This window comes from Podarcis gaigeae (assembly GCF_964106915.1).
Source record: "Podarcis gaigeae genome assembly, chromosome: 6".
Lineage (NCBI taxonomy): Eukaryota > Metazoa > Chordata > Lepidosauria > Squamata > Lacertidae > Podarcis > Podarcis gaigeae.
Genome location: NC_139682.1, coordinates 69,527,960 through 69,548,268, shown reverse-complemented (window position 1 = coordinate 69,548,268; position 20,309 = coordinate 69,527,960). Strand labels below are relative to the sequence as shown.

The following is a 20,309-nucleotide window of genomic DNA, read 5'->3' as shown; positions in this document are numbered from 1 at the left end:
ACTGAAGCCACCGGAAGTTAGACGGGAAAACGTCAAGAACGTTAAGATTGACTTCTCAGCTGTAATGGAGCCGAGGAAAGTTTTCTAATATCTTGGCTGGCTTTCCTAAGCCTTTGCCAGAGGCTTCTGACAGAAAGGGAAGATTGATGTTAGCAGGCGAAAGCATGGCACTGATTACTATAGAAGGCTCCAGAGCAGGCCACCAGTGGGACTACGCTGCGATTTGCAGTACAAGGGAAGCCTTTGTCCGGTTTTATCAAACACCGCATTTCTTGCGAGCTGCTTGCCAGAAAAGCACAGCAGGCGTGCTAGAAATAGTCTGTTCCCTGCAGGGAAACAGCTTCAACAGAAGCGTAGCAACTGGGAGAAACAAGAAGATTCACTGAGGCGTTTGGAAAACAGACTTTGTGCAGCATTGTATTCTTTTAACTTTTTTTTGTCTTTTTTTTTAAAAAAATGAAGCTCCTTGTGAATTTGTATCTGGGAAGAGAGTTATTCAGCTTCCTGAAGGATTTTGATGAACTTTAACTTGTTGAGCTTCGTTTTCTAACATGAAACGTAGCATGGGTATTGAAGAATCATGCTTGCTTTGTCCTGTGTGATTAGTCAACAGGTTTGGTATTTCTAGGCAAAGTGCAGTAAAGATGTACAGTACATAGTTACTAGTAGAAGTACTTGGTGCGTATTTTTTTAAAATAAAAAAGGGAGGGAGGAAATCATTTTGTATTATAGTGTTGTTTAAGAATTCATTTTATTTTTCCTTCAAGCAGGAATTTTTATCACCGGAAGTGAGAATGCAGTGTGACTATTTGAACTTTTTGCTGCTGTGACTGATGGAAGTACTTCCTCAGTCCCTCTTCTCATTGTAGGTTAGGAAGTGATGGCCTAGAGGTTCAGTCTGGTTCCTTTTGCGTAGACTAGGAAACTAAGAAAACTCTTCTTGTTATGAATCCTAACCTAACTGCTTTCTAATGACCTTTGCATGTGTCCTGGAGTGAGCAGCCGCTATACATCATAAGTAAAAGGATAAACTGAATAATATTTCACCTGAGTCTCTCTTGGCATGAGAGTAGGTTCTTGGGCAATGCTAATGTTATTGAATCTTCAATTCTTATTCTGTCCAAAATATGGTCATTGCTAAAATTAGACAAATAGGCATTTGTTAACCTGTTGGTCTATGAAAGGCTCAGGAGATAATTTTGTTAGTTTTGGAAGTATGCTGGCTTCTGAGGTGTATGGGATTTTTGGATTGAGGCAGTGGTGGAAGGGTTCTTTGTAACATAATCACATGTACACTCAATAGCTGCTGCTCCAAAACATCCAGATGAAATAACTTTGTAGTGGAGCAACTGTCTTGTTAACAGCTTCTTGTGAAGTCGCAGCCTCAGTAGAGTCTGCTCTGATAACAAAAATTAGGAAGCAGTTGGTAGCAGATGCTGCTAAAGAGAAACTGTCAGAAAGACAGTAATATATTCTAGAATCTCACCTGACCAGTTCCTATGAATTATGACCAGTTCTGTGAATTCGCCAGTTGTTGTGAATTATAAAAATGTGAATTACATTTTTGATATAGCTCTGTAAATCCAAAGAGAGAAAATCGAAATAAAGCCACTGTTTTTCTCTCTGTTTAGAGAGAGTGGTTTGCACTAACCGTAATTTAGATTCCAGATGGTTGTTTGAGTTCCCAGCATACGGGCCAACTTTTTTAGAGATACATGCCTGCTTTTACTTTTCATCTCATCAGCAGTCTTGTTTCTCGGTGCAAGAGCTTCCAGAGGTAGCATAACAACTATGGTTAGCTGAAACATATTCTATGGTTTTGGATTCTAGTTTGCTGGCTGATCTCAAACCATGCTTTGCAAATTGAGACTTTGCACTAAACTGTAACTCACAAGGAGAGCAGGTGCTTTTATTTTTCGTTAACTACAGCTTGTTTTGTCAGAACCCAACAAAAAGCATGCACAGTTTATCTTATTTATTTGGAAAACTTACAGACTGCTAAACATGAGCAGATATCATAGTGAAGTACAATAGTAAATAAGAGTACTTGCAGTTTCTTTGCTATTTTCTGATTGGATTCAATCATATACTGGCAAATTCAGCTTGTGAAATCAAAGCTGATTTGGAAGCTTCTTGTGCAACGAAACTGCTTCCTCAAAAGGTAGGACTCTTTCTGATATGGAAAGTGAACGAAAATGCAATGGAAAGTGTGGAATAACTTTTGCTTCATTGCAACGTTTTCCAGGCTCCTTGGGAAAAAAATCTAAATGCTGATCATTTAATCTTTCTGCAAACAAACCAGGATGAACCCTCAATAAACAGGTCATCTGGAAAAGCTAAGGCAGATAAAAATAGTTTTACTGGAGAAATTAGGTGTTAGGAAGCTGGCCTATTTCAGCAAACCATAGTTAAGATTAACCACGGTTTAGAGGTCACATTTCTCCAAACCCTGTAGTTAGTCAAAACAGAAGCCAGAGCTTCCGATCTCCTCCTCGAGACTCACCTAGGCTTACCATAATAAAGCTTAATTTGTTATGATGCCCTCATGCAACCACAGGATGCAGGGCTTCTGATTAATGCTCAGTTTTTCTTCTCCTGGCTATGATAATTTATTTATTTTTTAAAAAAGAACAGTCATCCTGGATCAGCATGCAAGCTGGTAATCCTTTGCTGAATCCACTGGATGCTTTCTTAATTCCTAGGTGGCTATCACCTGGGAGCCAGCAGCTTTCCATGACACACAGAAAGGGGCACTTTGGGGCTTGAGGAAGCAAGGCAAGTTAGAACTGTTAAAAGACTTCCAAAAGCATTCCATCTCCACCCTGCCCATCAGAAGCAGAGGCGGACATGGTTGTTTGATAAGAGGGGGCAAACTATGCTTAAACGGGATGCAGCTGTTTAAAAGATGCAAGTTCTAGAGCAAAGCTAAAAAAAGGTAAAGGGACCCCTGACCATTAGGTCCAGTTGGGGCCGACTCTGGGGTTGCGGCACTCATCTCGCTTTATTGGCCGAGGAAACTGGCGTACAGCTTCCGGGTCATGTGGCCAGCATGACTAAGCCGCTTCTGACGAACCAGAGCAGCGCACAGAAACACCGTTTACCTTCCCACTGGAGCGGTACCTATTTATCTACTTGCACTTCGTGCTTTTGAACTGCTAGGTTGGTAGGAGCAGGGACCGAACAACAGAGCTCACCCCGTCGCAGGGATTCGAACTGCTGACCTTCTGATCGGCAAGTCCTAGGCTCCGTGTTTAACCCACAGCGCCACCCACGTCCCAGAGCAAAGTTAGGTCCCCTTTAATTTTCCATTCTTTTCCAGTGGCTTGACCTGCAGACAAGGCACAGGAGTCTCTCCCCCCCAAATGACTTGCTTGCAAAGAACAGTTTCATTCAGGAGTCTCTTCTTCTGAAAGAAGCTAAATTAACAAGTCTGAGAAGGCAATGCAGAGAGACAGAACAGTACATAACCGGGCAGGGATCAGTTAATTGTTCCTAGGCAGATTCTTAAGGGAAGGATGGGGCAGGTTCCTTGTGTGCAGTGGCGTAGCGTGGGGGGGGTGCAGGGGGGGCCGGGCGCAACATCTGGGGGTTAGGGTTAGGGGGCGCAAATTACTTGCCTTGCCCCGGGTGCTGAGAACCCACGCTACGCCACTGCTTGTGTGGTTCTGCTTTTGGCAGAACAAGGCAGAAAAGTACAGTCCATAGGTCAGAGCATGTTGTAGGTGCATCTGATGCTCTGCGTTGTCCTGAATAATACCACACATATCTTTTTCAGGTCCTGGCAAATTAGTAGCTTATTAAATTACAGTATCCTTTCCCTTCATTTTTAATATGTCCCTTTCTTCTTTTCCCCACCCCTGCAAAGGTCCTGGAATCTTGTCTGCAAGCAAGTCTGAGATGGGAGCAGCAGAAGGTTCTCCTCCGAGTTCTAACCCTTTGAAGAAAGGTGGTTCGATAAACTGGTCCTTCCCTGACAAAATAAAATCCCCGAGAACGGTGAGGAAACTTTCCATGAAAATGAAAAAATTGCCAGAGCTGAGCAGGAAGCTGAGTGTCAAGGGAAATTCAAGCCATAGTAGCACGGACAATTCTTCGTTGCTTAAGAATAACTGCCAGGTCATAGGTCACGGGTTGCTACCTTCTTCCAGGAACATCACGGCAGCAGCTAGCAGGAATGTCATAAGCCGGTACCATCTTGACAGCAGCGTGTCCTCTCAGCACAACTACAAAAAGAAAAGCAGTGGCAATTCAAAATCCTCCAGCAAAGGCGGCTACCTCAGCGACGGAGACTCTCCTGAGCTTATAACAAAATCAGGGAAGCACGGCCTCGAAAGCCGGGCTGGGAAAGGAGGAAAGGAAGCATTCCCAAGCAGCAACGGTAGTAAGGCGGAAATAGACATTGACGCTTTCAGGCACTACAGTTTCTCCGACCAACCTAAATGTTCCCAGTACATATCTGGACTCATGAGCATCCATTTCTATGGCGCGGAGGACCTGAAACCGCCAAGGATGGACTCCAGAGACGTCTTCTGCGCCATTCAGGTAGATTCGGTAAACAAAGCGAGGACTGCCTTGCTGACGTGCAGGACGACCTTTTTGGACATGGATCACACTTTCAACATAGAAATAGAGAACGCCCAGCATTTGAAATTGGTGGTCTTCAGCTGGGAGCCCACACCGAGGAAAAACCGGGTCTGCTGCCATGGGACGGTGGTCCTCCCTGCTCTTTTTCGGGTGACGAAGACTCATCAGTTGGCAGTAAAGCTGGAGCCCCGAGGTATTATTTATGTCAAGCTGACCCTTCTGGAGCAGTGGGAGAATTCTCTCAATGGACTAGATGGAGAAAGAGAACCGGTAATGTTTGGAGTAGATGCTCGGAAGGTTGTGGAGAAGGAAAACGTAGGCTTGATGGTGCCCCTGTTGATGAAGAAGTGCATTATAGAGATTGAAAAAAGAGGCTGCCAGGTAGAGTTAATTAAAAATAACAACCACTGCATTCTTCTGCATTTAATTTTTGCTGCTTAGAGCTTTACCCTTATTTATTTACTTTTGCTATAAATAATGTTGCCTTTGTTGGTTTCACCATATCCTTCACTTCTTTAGTTTGGGGTAGTACACCTGCATTGCAGTGGGATGAAGGCTGCTCTCTCCTGCTCTTTTCAGTCATGGAGACATGATGTGTTTGTATGATACAAGAAGTGGAGGGATAAAAGCAGTCTGTGCCTTCTGGAACACCAACAAATCTATTGTGGGTCCAAGTTTCCTCTGGCCTCAGGAACTTCCAAACCTGGAATATGGTGGTAGTGAAATTAATTGGAGGTTTTTTTTGTGTGCTAATCTAAACAAAACTGAACAAACAAAACAGCTAGTTTTTACTGTCCCAGTGTGGAAGATGAAGTTGTAGTAAGCAGTTTTGATGGATAGATTCCTCACAGGTCAAGTTTAAATGTTTTGTTGCTTTTATGGGAATTACAGTCATCACATGATAAGCTGAGAGCATGTAATTCCTATCAGAGGTTATTGCGTCCTCTGGTCATAATGGGATTATTGAATTTCCAAGAGTGGAGAGAGAGAGAGAGATTTCTCTCCCTGTGGCTTATTTATTAAGCCTTTTATGGGTTCCTAATAAAGGAGCCTTTGGGGCAATTTCTAAACAACTTTGCTACATATAGCCTAAAGACGATTTTGCCTACTGGCTGACTATCTATGTAGAAAGCATTCATTGCCTCCAAAGAAGCAAACTGATGTCCTTTGTAATTCTCAGTTTCAGCTTATTTTATCACCTGATATTAATTTCCAGGCTTCCAACAGTTTGACTCCACCCCCAAGGCACACTCCTCCATTGTCTCCCGAGACAGATGGATGCCAACAATATTAATCCATTTCGTTATATCTCTGGCAGAGTACTCCATAGAATATTGATAACCGTTATGTCTTTTTCTCGCGAAAAACTAGTACTGCGTGCCAATGATACAATCTGCATGTCTCTCAGCACCTTTGGGGGTCTTGCATGAATATCTTGATGCTTCTACTGGGCTTACTGAAAACTGTGTTTGTGCTTGGTATTTAACTTACAACCTTAGTATTCCTTAGGTAGCAAACCTCTGCCATGTTGTAAGGTTATGATTTTGCTTCTAGGTTGTAGGCCTCTACCGTTTATGTGGCTCAGCAGCCGTCAAGAAAGAGCTCCGTGAGGCATTCGAGAAGGATAGCAAAGCAGTTACCCTCTGTGAAACCCAGTACCCAGATATAAATGTGATAACAGGTAAAGAAAATTAAAAACCTTGATATATTTTTTTTACGGAAGAATATGCTTAAAATGTCTGTCAATGTCAATGTGAAAATTATTTTCATTTTGGTAGTCTACAAGTGGAGCCATAGATATCATTACAGTGGTACCTTGGTTGTCAAACTTAATCCGTTCCGGAAGTTTGTTCAACTCCCAGAACCATTCGGAAACCAAAGCGTGGCTTCTGATTGGCTGCAGGTGCTTTCTGCACTCAATCAGAAGCCGCGGAAGCTGTGTCGGATGTTCGGCTTCCAAAAATGTAGTATCAAACAGAGAATTGCTCAGATTGTCCTGCATGTTTGGCTTAAAGGTAAAGGTAAAGGGACCCCTGACCATTAGGTCCAGTCGTGACCGACTCTGGGGTTGCGGCGCTCATCTCGCTTTATTGGCCGAGGGAGCCGGCATACAGATTCCAGGTCATGTGGACTAAGCCGCTTCTGGCGAACCAGAGCAGCGCACGGAAATGCCGTTTACCTTCCTGCCGGAGCAATACCTATTTATCTACTTGCACTTTGACGTGCTTTCGAACTGCTAGGTTGGCAGGAGCAGGGATCGAGCAACAGGAGCTCACCCCATCGCGGGGATTCGAACCGCCGACCTTCTGATCGGCAAGCCCTAGGCTCTGTGGTTTAACCCACAGTGCCACCCAAGTTTGGCTTAGGGTGGAACAAAATTTATATATTTTGACTTATTTTGCTGATGGAATTGTCCTCCCCAGGTAGTTTTCAGGGGTCACAAAGCCATGGGAATACTGGAGGAGATTTTAGAGCTGCTTTAGAATTTAGCAACAAGGACAACTTTTATGACATCGAAATTGCTTATCTTGGGGGGTATTAACTGCACATTACATGCTGGTGCCTGTTAACAGTCTTGTCTAAAAGAGCAAACTGGAGGGGAATTTAGGTCAGAGAAGTGAGGGGGAGAGAATGAGCCCTTAACCCTTTCCTCACACATCATCTTGCTACTTCAGTTCAACCTCCAAGTGTTAGCCCCACAAGGTTCAAAGTGTGTGTTTACTAGGGCCTGTTTGACTAAATTGTGTTCTGAGTCTGGGCAGTGCTGCACCTGTCCATTATTAGTTCAGTAAAAACTTCTGAAATAAAATATAGCAATTCTGAGCATCTTCTCTGGTGTAGATGAATCTGAGTACCTTGCTTGGACTGTCTTGATTCATCTCTTGAAATCTCCGATTAAGCTTTCCCCTCAGCTGAATAAAAATGCTCATGGGTTCCTTTTTATGGAAAATTCCTCTTTGTGCTCCTTTTCCATCTTGGATGACAGTGAGCCTCAAGTGTGGAATTTCCTGTGGGATGGACAGTTTCAAGCAACGCCATCTGAATTACAGCCGTTTTGAGAATAGAATGTCTCTTTCAATCTTGTCTCTCTTGATTTGAGGTGCTGCGGCTGCTCTGCTTTCATTTGTGTGCACAGGCTAGGCTTTGTAGCACTGTGCAGTAATGAGAACATAGAAGACTCAGGTCAATAGTCCCATCTAGTCTAGCATTCTGTTTCCCAACATAAGTCAGGCAGAGAGGTCTCGGAAGCTTGCAAGGAGGGCAAGAAATCAGTAGGCCTTGCCTGTTGTGTTTCCCCAGTATCTAGTATACAGAGGTACGCTACTTTGTAACATGGAGGTTTCGTTTAGCAATCATGGCAAACAGCTGCTCATAGACCTATCCTGCATTAATCTGTCTAAAGCGTGGAATGCATGAACAGTGGTTGGAGATGATGGAAGTTGTAGTCCAACAACATCTGGGGTGGGGTCCACAGGTTCCCCATCCCTGGTATAATGCTTCTTTTAAAATAGCCATCTAGGCTAGCATCCATAGCATGATTATATATTACATTTAAATGTGGTTTTGTTTTTGAGCATTGGTGAAAATTCCAGTTCCAGTCATACTTTAGATCTCAAATGCCTTGTCTTCCGAACAAATCAGCTCCCAAACGATTGAAACCTGGAAGTGAGTGTTCTAGTTTTGAACCGTTTTCAGAAGCCGAATGTCTGCTGTGGCTTCCAGTTGGCTGCAGGACGCTCCTGCAGCTAATCGGAAGCCGTGCCTTGGTTTTCAAATGGTTATTCTGTTCAAGAACTAAGGTACGATTGTACTTCAACTCTCCAGCAAACATTGCAGTGCCTGTATCCTTCATTTTGGTGGCAGCCCTTTTTAAAGAAACAAAACAAAAAAACCACTGTTCCCCAGCTAATGACAAATTCCAATAATGCCTGCATCAAGTTGAGTGTGTGACTGCTGAATGGTTAGTCTTTAAAGCCCAATGCAAGGATGGTAAGATGTGTGTGTTGTTATTGAGTTCATAAGAATCCTAGCTTTCACTTAAAAAAACAACAAAACAGGAAATTTTTTTAGCTCTCGTCGTTAGTCAAAAGCCTAAATGAGCCTCAGCAGCACCTGTTGAAATTACCTGGGAGCTCAGCAGAAACAAAGAGAAATAATAACTCAATGGGTAAAGACATTGCTGTCTGCATGCAGATGTCCACAGGTTCGGGGGACCTGGCATCTCCAGTTAAAAGGAGCAGGGCTGGGGAAATATGCTCCCTGAGACCTTACAGAGTGTTGCCAGTCAAAGCAGGCAACACTGTGGGCTAGCCAGGCTGCCAGCCTGACAGTACGCACAGTGCTGCTTGCCAGCATGTGTTTTAACTCGTAAGCCCTGCAACGCTTCAGATAAGGCCGTGCTATTTGTTTCAATAGATGAGAGCAATAATGGCTGTAACAGAAATCCAAACCGGATGCTGCTTAAGCAAAACCAGAATCCCCTTCTCAGAAGAAGAGTGCTGGTGGACTCGGGTCTTTGAAAGGTTTGTTTGTTTTCGGACAAGATCAGATACAACGAAGCAGGTTTCAGCCGTTTTTGCTTTGCCACGGCAATGGCGGCAATGCCCTCTGGCGAGGAACCAGATTCCTCCCAGCGTCAAAACTGCAGAGTTGGGTTGAGGCTGTCCTGCACAGGGGAGAAGCACTTGGGCACAAAGTCGCCCGTGTAGTTCTTTTGCCAGCAGCATACTCTCCCTGCTGATGCTGGTGTGAGGGTTGGCAGAAGGTTTGGCCAACCAGAAGTTGTAGACCACTGTGGTAAAGAGAAAGGGAAGGAGAGACATAGAAATGGGAGGTGTTCATTGTGTTAGAAAGGTAGTAGGAACCAAAAGGGCTAGTGGTAACCAGGGAAACGCAACAGAGGCTCATACTTTTCATTAAAGCTCATCTTGTGACTCCTTCAAAGGTCAGGAGAATTCAACTCTCCATGGAGTTACAGTGGTACCTCGGGTTACATACACTTCAGGTTACATACGCTTCAGGTTACAGACTCCGCTAACCCAGAAATATTACCTCGGGTTAAGAACTTTGCTTCAAGATGAGAACAGAAATCATGCTCCAGTGGCATGGCGGCAGCGGGAGGCCCCATTAGCTAAAGTGGTGCTTCAGGTTAAGAACAGTTTCAGGTTAAGACCGGACCTCCAGAACGAATTAAGTTCTTAACCCGAGGTACCACTGTATTAACTTTCAGCAGGCGCTTTGTAGGCATTTGCAACTGTGAGGGCTAGAAACTTGTCCTACAGCTTTGAAGGGTATGACTATTTGGGTGCTAACTCCAAATACCAAATTCTGTTTTTAGAAGATATGTATTTACTGATGTGGATGGTGCAGACGGTGTATCAGTGAAATGGGTGCAATTTCACTGCTGGGATTGAGGACGGTTTTAGTTCTTAACATTTATTATTTTGAGGCTGATGTGTACATGTGTATGATAAAACACATTGTTCTTGTTAAAAGTATTTTGTTGAAACCTCAGCATAAATCGTAGTTCTTTTAAAAGCTGATTCGTATTTGATGCTCTCCCCATTCTCACTTTTTAATTAACTGTGGGGTGTCCCTAAGACTCTAAAAGGCACTGTTTTACTTTGAAAACTCCAGTTGGTCAAGGAATGTGCATTTAATTATTAAACCTCAACTGAGGAATGCTCCTCTGGCTGGCAAGCAATTAAATGCACATGTGATTTAGAATAATGTGTTCTGCTGGATTTGGATCCTGGTTGGTTTCTGACATTGCCGCATCATTTCTGCTTCCAGCCATGTGGATTCTCATCTTGGAGTAAAGCATGTCATACTCTTAACAGTTCAGTGGGTCAGAAAAATGGGAAATTAATGAGGTGGATTGGGGGAGCTATGTGTTTTCTGCTTGCTGCCTAAATTAGTTCTGTGTGGACAGTGGTGTTTCAAGAAAAACGCAGCTGTCAGGAGAGGCAACTCCATAAAAATAACTGCCGTCTCTTACAGAGCTCAGCTAGTGAAAGGATTTGGAAAGGGGATGTGGGTCAGAGGGCTCACAAGTTATTCTGTTCAGGAATTAAGCAGGAGAAAGTGTTTTGAGAAGGAAATGCCAGGTTACTCTGTTACATAGCTCAATGCTGATGCTATGAATAGACATTGCAAGTGGTGCCTCTGTAACTGAATGTGTTTAAAATACTGTACAGGACAGATTCCTTTCCTATCAGTTGCATATGAGCTGTCTGCAAAACCTTTTTTTTTTTTAACCATTCTGGTGACAGAATTTGATATCCCCACCCCACCCTGTTTCACTGTATTCCCAAACCATGATTTACAAAGACCAGCTTCTGTCTATTTGGTTCCACTGCTTGTCGAGGTTGTAAATTTAGGCCTACCTAGACTTGAAATAATTGTGTGAAATGCATCTCTTTGGCTTGCAAAGTAACCATCAAACCCTCCTCACTTACTAGCAAGGTTTGAAGACTCTTGCGTCAGATGGGCCACTTAGGAGCTGTGGAATTCATAAAGAGCTCTTTAGTGTCATGTTGTGATTAAACAATTAGCCTTTACATTCTGGCTGGTTCCAATATTCCTTGACATCAAAATTATGTAGTCTTTAGGGCTTTTTCAGCAGCGCGCCCCCCCCTTCCCCAAACAAAGAGTGAGAATAGAATCCCTCACTTTACTCTTAAGGATTTTTGCTCTTAACAAAGTCTTCAATTAACACAGTTCACATTACAGTTGGGTCATAGGGCAGGATTTGTGGTAGGCACACTGAGGCTTGCAACAAGTCTTGCTTTGTTAAGGAACACTCAGCAGTGGTATTTCTGTCATGGTTCGAGGATTAGCAAGGCCTTTATTTGGCAGATACTTAAACTGGTATCTCGGCTTCCTATTTTCAGTTCTCTTTGTTTTCATTCTACATTAAATGGTGCTATTTATTGAAGAGCAGACTGTGCTTGCCTAGTTGGGCCATGAGTTGTGAACAATACAAAAAAGGTCTCGTGCACCACTGCATTCGCCCCACCTCCCAATTAAAACAACTGAGCTGCCATTTTAAGAGTTTATAAAGTTAGGTGTTTGGATTTCTGAGCCTAGATACTTGGTAGCATAAAACAAATATCTTTGTTGCCATTTGGGGTATTCCTAAAAAGGGGAGGCAGTAGTTTTAAAGTTTGTATGGTTGCAGAATTTTGTGTTGGGGATGCAGTTTGTTTTAACTTGACTGCTTGACTTTAGTTTCTCAAAGCAAAATGTTGGGGCCTGAAATGAATACGGTTACATGATCTACAAAGCAAACTATACAAAGTGTCTGAGATCTCACTATCTATCTCGGAAAGTTGTTTGTCGTCTTCTGTTCGCTTGGCATTTGGACACAACTCAAGATACCACAACCAGATTTTGCATGCTGGCTGGTTCCTGAGTTAAAGGAGCATTTATTTATTTATTTATTTGTATCTTTGGACACCATTTTCAAGCAAGATGGCAGACTGAACCTTTCAAAAGTGTGCTGATTTTAACTACTGATTTTAAAACTGCAGTGATTATTTTTTTTAATAAAATAACAAATTCAAGTGATGCCAGGTATTTCTCCTAGTATGAAATTACTCTTGTAATGCCAGGTATTTCTGCTAGTATGAAATACTCTTGCGCACGGATGTGATGCTATGTGTTTGACATCAGGATTTATTTTTGCACAAGTACCTGTTACATTGAAATTTGCATTTGCGCTCATCATCCTACGTTTCCTGTAGTGGCTTTGCATTGGAAAGGGGAAAACCTAGTGTGATAGAATATTGCTGGTGTTTGGCATGTTACTTATGTGAAGAGAGGGCAAGGGTAGGGTTGATTGCTTATCTCTTTTTCCAGTATTGCATGGCTTCTCCTGCCTCCACCGTGTCTGCCAAAGCGTACTCAGTGGGGAGCAGTCAAACATGTGGAAGCTGTGTGATGTACATGGTGAAAGGTCCCTGCTGCAGAAGCTATGGCAACCGCAGTGCACAGCCCTGTAGCACTCATCACCACATTTAAAACTCTGTACACTTGACTAACAAGAGTAAAGAGACCTATAGACAACAAACTGTTCTAAATTGTAGCAGAGGAATTCAGAAGTTGCTAAACAAACAAACAAACAAACAAACCCAAAACCCCTCTATTTTTGGTTTGCGGGTGAAATGTTTGCTGGCTCCTTGATGCAGTTTCTCTTCCACAACCACAACACATTCCACACTCCTGTGGAAGATGGCATCATAGGTCCAGTCTACAGATGCAACAGGACGAGGCGGTAGAATCGATGGTATCATTTCAGACCAGAGGTTGCTAGAAACGGGGGGATTAAATTTTTGAATGCTCCAATTTTTGAATGCTTCAAGCTGATCAGCACAATAGGCAGAAAGGTAGACTAGAACTCTTCTCCTCAATGATTTACTTTCATATTTCCATGGAGGTATGTGTTTGGGTTTTTTAGGGGGTGGTGGAGTTCAGTAGAGGAGTGGTTAAAAGCAGCATGCTTCTAGCTTGAAGCATGATATAATCCATTCTGCCACCTTGTTCTGCTGTGGGTATAGACCCAACCACAGTGTAAAAAGTTCTAAACGCAAGCTTAATTTTCTTCCCTTCAGCCGATCCTCATCTTGCTGCTTTAGGTTTGAGCAGCTGCTTCAGGCTGTAAAGATTTCTCTCCCTAGGGTGTGGTTTTTTTGTGTGAGCGCCAGTTCTGGGCTTTGAATAGCATCACAATGGTAAAGTTAACAGTACTTTTTCTTCTGCCGCTATTCAAGAACTGGTACTACAAGATTTCCTGATATGGTGAATGGTAGGACTAGGGCTCACTAGGGCTAGGAATGTCCTCTAGGGAGCCACTGCCAATCATTGTAGACAACACTAAGGACATGGACTCAGTATAAGGTATCTCCCATGCTCCATAAGAGTATTGCACTATCAAAGAGGATAAAGCAAAATGGGAAAACAGAATATGCAGAAAAGGAAAATGTCCCAGTCATTGCATTCTACCCTGAATGCCCAGTTCTAAGATTATTGGAATTCTATATGGCATAACTCATCTGACGTTGAAATGGAAAGCATTATAGTGTTGTGACAGCTTCCCCGTATTATTTAATTATTAGATACTATTTTCTTTTTGGCCATCCATCCATTAGCAAACATTGAATACAGAATTCGTGAGGAAAGGTTTAAAAATCGGAATTAGAAATTGTTGCAAGATCGGAGAACTGGAATTATTTGCAGGATTTTATAATATGCAAAATGGGCCATTTGTAACACATGTGCTCATGCATACATGCCTTGGGATATATGCTCATACATACATGTCTTGAGGTCTGGGATGCTCTGGGAGTGGTACCCTTGTGCTTTGTACATATGCTCACAGTGTGTGCAGGGAGGCGTCTGTTTGTTCATTGCACCTTGTCTGCATCTCTTCTGAAGGTGTTCTCAAGGACTATTTAAGAGAGCTGCCTTCCCCCTTGATAACCAAACAACTCTACGAAGCTGTGTTAGATGCCATGGTGAAAAAGCCCTTGAAAATGACAGCGAATGGATGTGATAATAACCCTGGTGATTCTGAGCATACCGTGGCTCTCTTGGATTGCCTTCCGGAAGTGGAGAAGGTAAGTATCGTATACTGGTCTGTTGTAGATGGTATATTAAATTCCAAATCCGTTTTAAAGAAAACGGATTGCGTCATGACCTGAGACAAATGGGCTCTTCCATAAGATGTTGGACTACATGAATCATACAACAGGGGCGTCTGAAAATATTGCTAAGCGGGTAGTTAGATCGGTCTAGTGAACCCATTCTTATTCACGGCAATATTAAGCTGTATTTGTCTTTGCATTGCTGGTTGTCCATGATGCTAAATAGTGTTAGCTGACATTCTGTCCAGATTTATGTTGGCATTGCTGGAGGTGCAACAGCAGAGATCATTCCATGTGCAAATTAAAGGTTTAATTTTATTGGTATTAAAGTCAACTAGTCAAGAGGGGAATAGGTGGAGCTGTCGCTTAGCAACCAGGCTGAGAGTGGCATGATGTTTGCTGAGGTAGAATGTGGTCCAGTTGACTATGCAGTTCTGAAGTCATTTTTCTCTGTGTGGCTCCCTCTGCGCTATAAATTTAAAGCAGTAAACGTGCTACTTTAAACAGTCAAGACGTCTCCCAAAGAATTATGGGAAACTTAGGTTTTTTGTTTTTGAAATATTTGTATTAGCTTTCAAATTATTATGGAACCACAGAGATTGTTAAACTATAACAGAAAATTCAATAATTTATCCACCCTAAGGACCAGGGCATACAGAACCTAAATAATATTAAATAATATCATCCAGTCTGAAATCATGACAACCATATTTCTCTAGACTGCATGGGGAGAGATGCCTGTAAATCTGAAATTAAACTGTGTGAAATTTAATTCCACCACAGTGAATAGAATGATCAGAACCTTAGTTTTTTAAGCGTGCTGGGTTAAGAGTGTTAAAGAGACCACTATTCTCATAGACCTACCATTTCCAGTGTGGAAATCATTCTCAAATAGATCCATGAACTCTGATAATGCTTCTTGTTTGCCTGGTTTGTGTGTGTGTGTGTGTGTGTGTGTGTGTGTGTGTGCGCTAGAGATGGATGTGAGAGTGTGTTAGGAAACTAACCTGCAGACTTGGTATCTAGATAATATACCGCATTTTTCGCACTATAGGGCGCACTTATATTTTTTTTGGGGGGGGGAGGGAATAAAGAAAAAAAATTTCCCCCCCCCCCGAGCCCCAAAGAGCAAAGAAGCCATGACAGCGAGGGGATGGATCCCGCTCGCTGTCCTGGCTTCGTTTTTAGCCTCGGGGCTGGGGGTCCGGGAGCGAAGGCGAGGTTGCGCAACCTTACCATCGCTCCCGGAGCTTGTGGGGCGGGGGGCGGGGGAAGCCTGAGCTTCCCCAGCCCCCAGAACAGGCTGCTATCCGCAAGCCTTGGGAGCCCAGGCTTGCAGATATCTGCCTGAAGCGCAGGGTGCGCCCCGCTGCGCTCCCTGGGTTTCGGGCTGCAGGCTGCTGTCCGCAAGCCTTGGGAGCCCGTCGGGAACTCCCACCGGGTCCCAAGGCTTGCGGATAGTTTCCTGAAGCCTGCATTTGCGCCCCATAGGACGCACACACATTTCCCCTTCATTTTTGGAGGGGAAAAAGTACATCCTATAGGGCGAAAAATATGGTAGATTGCAAGTGTCCTGCAAGAAGGTTAGTGTTCTGCTACTGTCGCCATGTCCCCGGTAGTGAGCAAAACGAACTTTAGACCGCAGATGTTTAAAATCATCTGCTAAGCAGAGCAACTTAATGCTCCATCTCAGTAGATCATTCCCATGTAAACAGAGGGCCTGGGAGCCAAAGAAAGAACATATGTACATGGCAGCAAACAACACCTGCAACTACAGCTCTGCTTTTAATTATTTGTTTATTTTCTACACAGTTCCCACTACCAAAGAGAGAAACTGGGGTGGGGGGTGGGGGGGACTGAACAGTGGCTTTGTCTTCCACAGTGGAAAATAAAAAAGCAAATCTCCCAACAGTTCTCTCTTAGGCATGCATGGCCCCTTTTAGATCCCCATGCTGTTAAAAGCAGCTTTGGCAAGCGCTGTGTGGTTGCTTTGAAATAGTAATTTAAAAACGGTAAAGTGCAGCATTTTGTTTATGAATGAGATGGTGCGACGTCTGTGAGTGACTGAAAATAAACGAAAGGCGAGATCGTTCAGCAATGCTGATGGAAAGGCCCATTGATTTTGAGCAAAGCCCAAACACTGTGAATGTTTAACCGACAGTCAACAATAATGCGTGTGCCTGTTCTGAATATATCAGGAGACAATGATTTTATTGACTTGCTAAGCTGCCACGTGTTGACTATCCCTGGGCCACTGTAATTTTCAAGTACCTCTAACGAAAGACTGCTGCTTAATTAATTTCACATACAGCCAAGGCATGTGGGCATTCTAACCTTCCCAGTGAAGGGAACCAGCTGCGCCATTTTATACTCGGGCAGCTAGACAGGGGAGACTTTTTTTTCTACATTGAGTTACTTAATCCCAAAGCTTTATTTTTAAAAATAATATTTGTTTTCCTCCGGCATCTTACCCTTTCCTTATCCAAGAGGCAGAGATGAGGCAGGCTGGTGTTGAAGCCCACCCTCCTGCTGCAACCACCTCACCTCCTTTCTGGTCTCCCAGAACCCAAAGAAGTATGAAGAGGGTAGAGCAAAGACACGCAAGATGACAGAGCCCCAGATTGCCTGGGGGAAAACTGGGGGAGGAGGCGAATTAGGGAGCTGGGGGAATACGTGGACTTTCAGTCCTTGCAACTGCCACATTGGGGCAAGATCTACCAGGAAGTGTTGTTGTGTTCACTAGGCCTGGCCTCCTGAGCTTGTTTCCTTGAATGAAGAAAGTTAAATTTACTGCCACCGTGTGAGTTATCGCTGACACCCACCCTGACAGAAAGGATGATGGGAATCGTAGTCCCACAACATCCTGGAGGGATACTGGCTAGGTGAGTTCCGTGGTGGAACTCTCACATGTTGCTGTTGTTGGCGTAAGAGAAAATTATGTGATGGTACCAGTTGGAGAAAAGGACACACCTGCAGAAGGAAACCATGCATGCTGTGGTAGATTCATTGCTCTGGTTTTTGCTGTCGTGATGCCCACTGCTGAAGAGCCAAGTGCTGAGGCAAAGAGCCCCCTGCAGTCTAGCTGCAGGGCTGTTTATTGGGGGGGGGGGAGATGGAATTTCTGTGCTGGCATTATGGTTATAATTCGGCCCTTGATCCTATGGGCTGCTGTGCCAATAAAACAGTTCCTTGATAGCTAAGGCTTCACTTTGAGACCGAATGTGTTTTATAATTCTTCCAAAGAGCGGGGGGAGGACCCAGTGTGAGCATAAAACATACTAAAGATTTTTTAAACTGTAACTAAAATGGCCCATCTGTGACTGATTATGCACCCAAGTATGTGATGAAGCACAATTCTATGTTTATGTGGAAGCAAATCCCACTGTTTTCAGCTAGGCTTATTTCCAAGCAAGTGTGCTTAGGACTGCAGCTTAGCGCTCTTTGGCAATTTTTTCCTGAAGAAGGAATTACAGAACACAGAGCAGCTGTGAAAACAACAGTTATCTGCACCCTTCTACGTGGCACACAAAAAGGTACTATCGAAAGGTTATCTTCTGTTGACTGTTGGCATCATGCATAAATGACGATATTGTGGCTATGTGAAAAGGCCCGATTCTTCGAGAGGATTAGAAACAAAACAAAAACCCTCTCTCCCCCCCCCCACCACCCTGAAGCTAACTAACTCAAATTATTCCCCACCCCATTTTTATTTTATTCTTAGGCTACTCTAAGGATGCTGTTGGACCATCTGAAATTGGTGGCTTCGTACCATGAAGTAAACAGAATGACATGCCAGAACTTAGCTGTGTGTTTTGGGCCTGTGTTACTGAGCCAGCGGCAGGAAACCACCAATCACAACAACAGAGTTTTCACAGATTCAGAAGAGCTTGCCAGTGCCTTGGATTTCAAAAAACACATAGAGGTTTTGCATTACCTCCTCCAGCTGTGGCCAGGTAAAAGTCTTAGAGGAGCATATCTGGAAGTAATTTAACTCTTTATTTGCAGAGGGGGGGCTGTGTTGGGCTGTAATCCAAACCCCCTACGCTGGGTTTAGGAGTGAGGCATTCCTAGGCTCACTTCTGCCAACTCAGCTGGTTCCCCACTGGTTTGCCCAGTGGATAGCCCTCAAATGGGGCATTTCAAGGGCAGGGCAGTGTTGACCCAACCCTGCTAGAGCCCAGGCTGCTCTCAGGGCCGACACTGGCCAGCAAAAAAACCTGATGCAGCCTGCAGGGCCTCAGTAGCAGCAGCTCTGACAGATTTGGATTGCAGTCTTAGTCTGTTGCTGCAAAAAACCAAACAAACCAGAGTGTCTTAGTACATGTATTACAGCTTAGCTTTTGCAGAGTAGGGACCACTTCATCCGATGCCCTAAATGGGCAAGTATAGGTACATATATATGTGTATATATGTATGTACACACACACACACACACACCTGTTGTAGAGGAGGAAACAGTATTATAAGCAATGAGGTCAGGGGCAAATGAAAATCACAAATTGCATAGTGTGACAATTACATTAAAGTCGGAATGAATGTAACGTCATAACAAGGACCATTCACAAAGCAGTGTTGATGGTAACACAAATACACAATCCAGGCATGAGTAAGCTAATCACACCTATAGTGGAGTTACCTTGATTCAGGCTGCTGGTGATAGGACCAAACTTCTTGATAAGTTGTAATTCAGCAGGCGTCAAGCTGGAGTTTCCCACGTGAAGTTCCTTTGCTTGAGAATGGCCACCTTAAGGTCAGTTACTGTGTTATGGGGAAGTTGAAATGTTCTAACCTTTATTTTTATATATTCACTTATTTATTGTATATTCTTGAGTTTATTTGAGAAAGGTGATGCAAACGGGTTTAAATAAAAATTGGTGGTGGTTTTTTTATTTTTTGGCATGCCAACTAGAGGAAAGGAAGTGGATAAATAGAATATGAATGTTGAAGTGTTCCTTCCCCCCGCCCACCCCCAATGTATAGCATAGCAAAAAAATGCCATTTTAGGTATGAATCCAGAGTTTGCTTGTGATATTTCAGAATGCTCATCATCACCATATAGTTCTGGTGGTTGCAGCAAAAGACACACACTCTCAGTATTTTTCTCCATTGCCGATTACTGGTGCCTCAGCAAATAACTTATGTCTTAGGAATATTTCCAGAATGCTTTCCAGAGCCAGAAATATTTGATATCAAGCTCTTAATCCCATTTCAAGCAGAACTGCTTCAGTAGTCAGGAATAAAGCTGATGATCGCAGCAGATTAAGTAGGCAAGTCTGTGAAAGGCTGTGTACAGGGAGGACTGTCATTTTCTGCATAAGTGTGTTTTCGATTGTCTGCCTTTTTGTAGTTTTGAATGAGCCACACTTAATGACAGCTGTTAAGGTCAGCTGTGATCAAGTGAAACTCATTTTGCGATAGGTTTGTGGCATCACTTGCCAGATCAGATGAGTCATCTGAAGCTTCCCTGAGGAGATGGAGGGTTCCCTTGTGCTACCCACTGGTTCCAGTCTGGTTGCTGATACGGACCATAGAGTAGATGGGGCAAGTCTGCTTCAACTGCCCTTTGGGTGCCTACACCACATTTAGAAATTGTGTCCATCTCCTACCATTCCAGTTTCTACCATCAAACCCTGATGGTAGGAAAGATTGGGTATTCAGGGCAGAACCCTAGCTTCACTGTGCTACAGGTTGTCGATTGGTAATGTACTGAAAGCCCAGCCCACCCTTAGAAATGGATATTTATGGCCTTCCAGTGTTTATGTAGCAACAATATCTCCATTTCCAATCTGTGCAGTAATGTGGAATATTCTTCATCCACCTGTTGGTCCACCCAGTGCATAGCAACATAGCTGTCTGGAGTTGTGTGCTAACATTCTCAGTTGGTGATGCTGATAACGCCAAGGTTGCAGGTTTGATCCCCGTATGGGACAGCTGCATATTCCTACATTGCGGGGGGTTGGACCTAGTTGATCATCAGGGTCCGTTTCCACTCTACAATTCTGTGAGTCCAGCAAGCAGGATGCAGTGCAGATCTGCAATTAAATTTCGCTGAATTGGGAGCAGAAGAGATATTGCACAAAT

At 43.5% G+C, this 20,309-nt stretch overlaps 1 protein-coding gene across 6 annotated transcripts in view; it reads left to right on the top strand.

Moving 5' to 3' along the window:
- Positions 1 to 20,309, top strand: part of SYDE2 (synapse defective Rho GTPase homolog 2) — a 45,387-nt gene that overhangs the window by 13,647 nt on the left and 11,431 nt on the right. For all 6 annotated transcript variants that reach the window (XR_014565387.1, XM_083743209.1, XM_083743206.1 and 3 more), the window contains exons 3-6: positions 3,866 to 4,965; positions 6,139 to 6,265; positions 14,020 to 14,201; positions 17,950 to 18,181. Coding sequence is in view for 5 of the 6 variants with exons in the window: in XM_083743209.1 (XP_083599335.1) it covers positions 3,866 to 4,965; positions 6,139 to 6,265; positions 14,020 to 14,201; positions 17,950 to 18,181 (1,641 nt within the window). In the remaining variant the exon portion in view is untranslated. The remainder of the gene's footprint in view (positions 1 to 3,865; positions 4,966 to 6,138; positions 6,266 to 14,019; positions 14,202 to 17,949; positions 18,182 to 20,309) is intronic.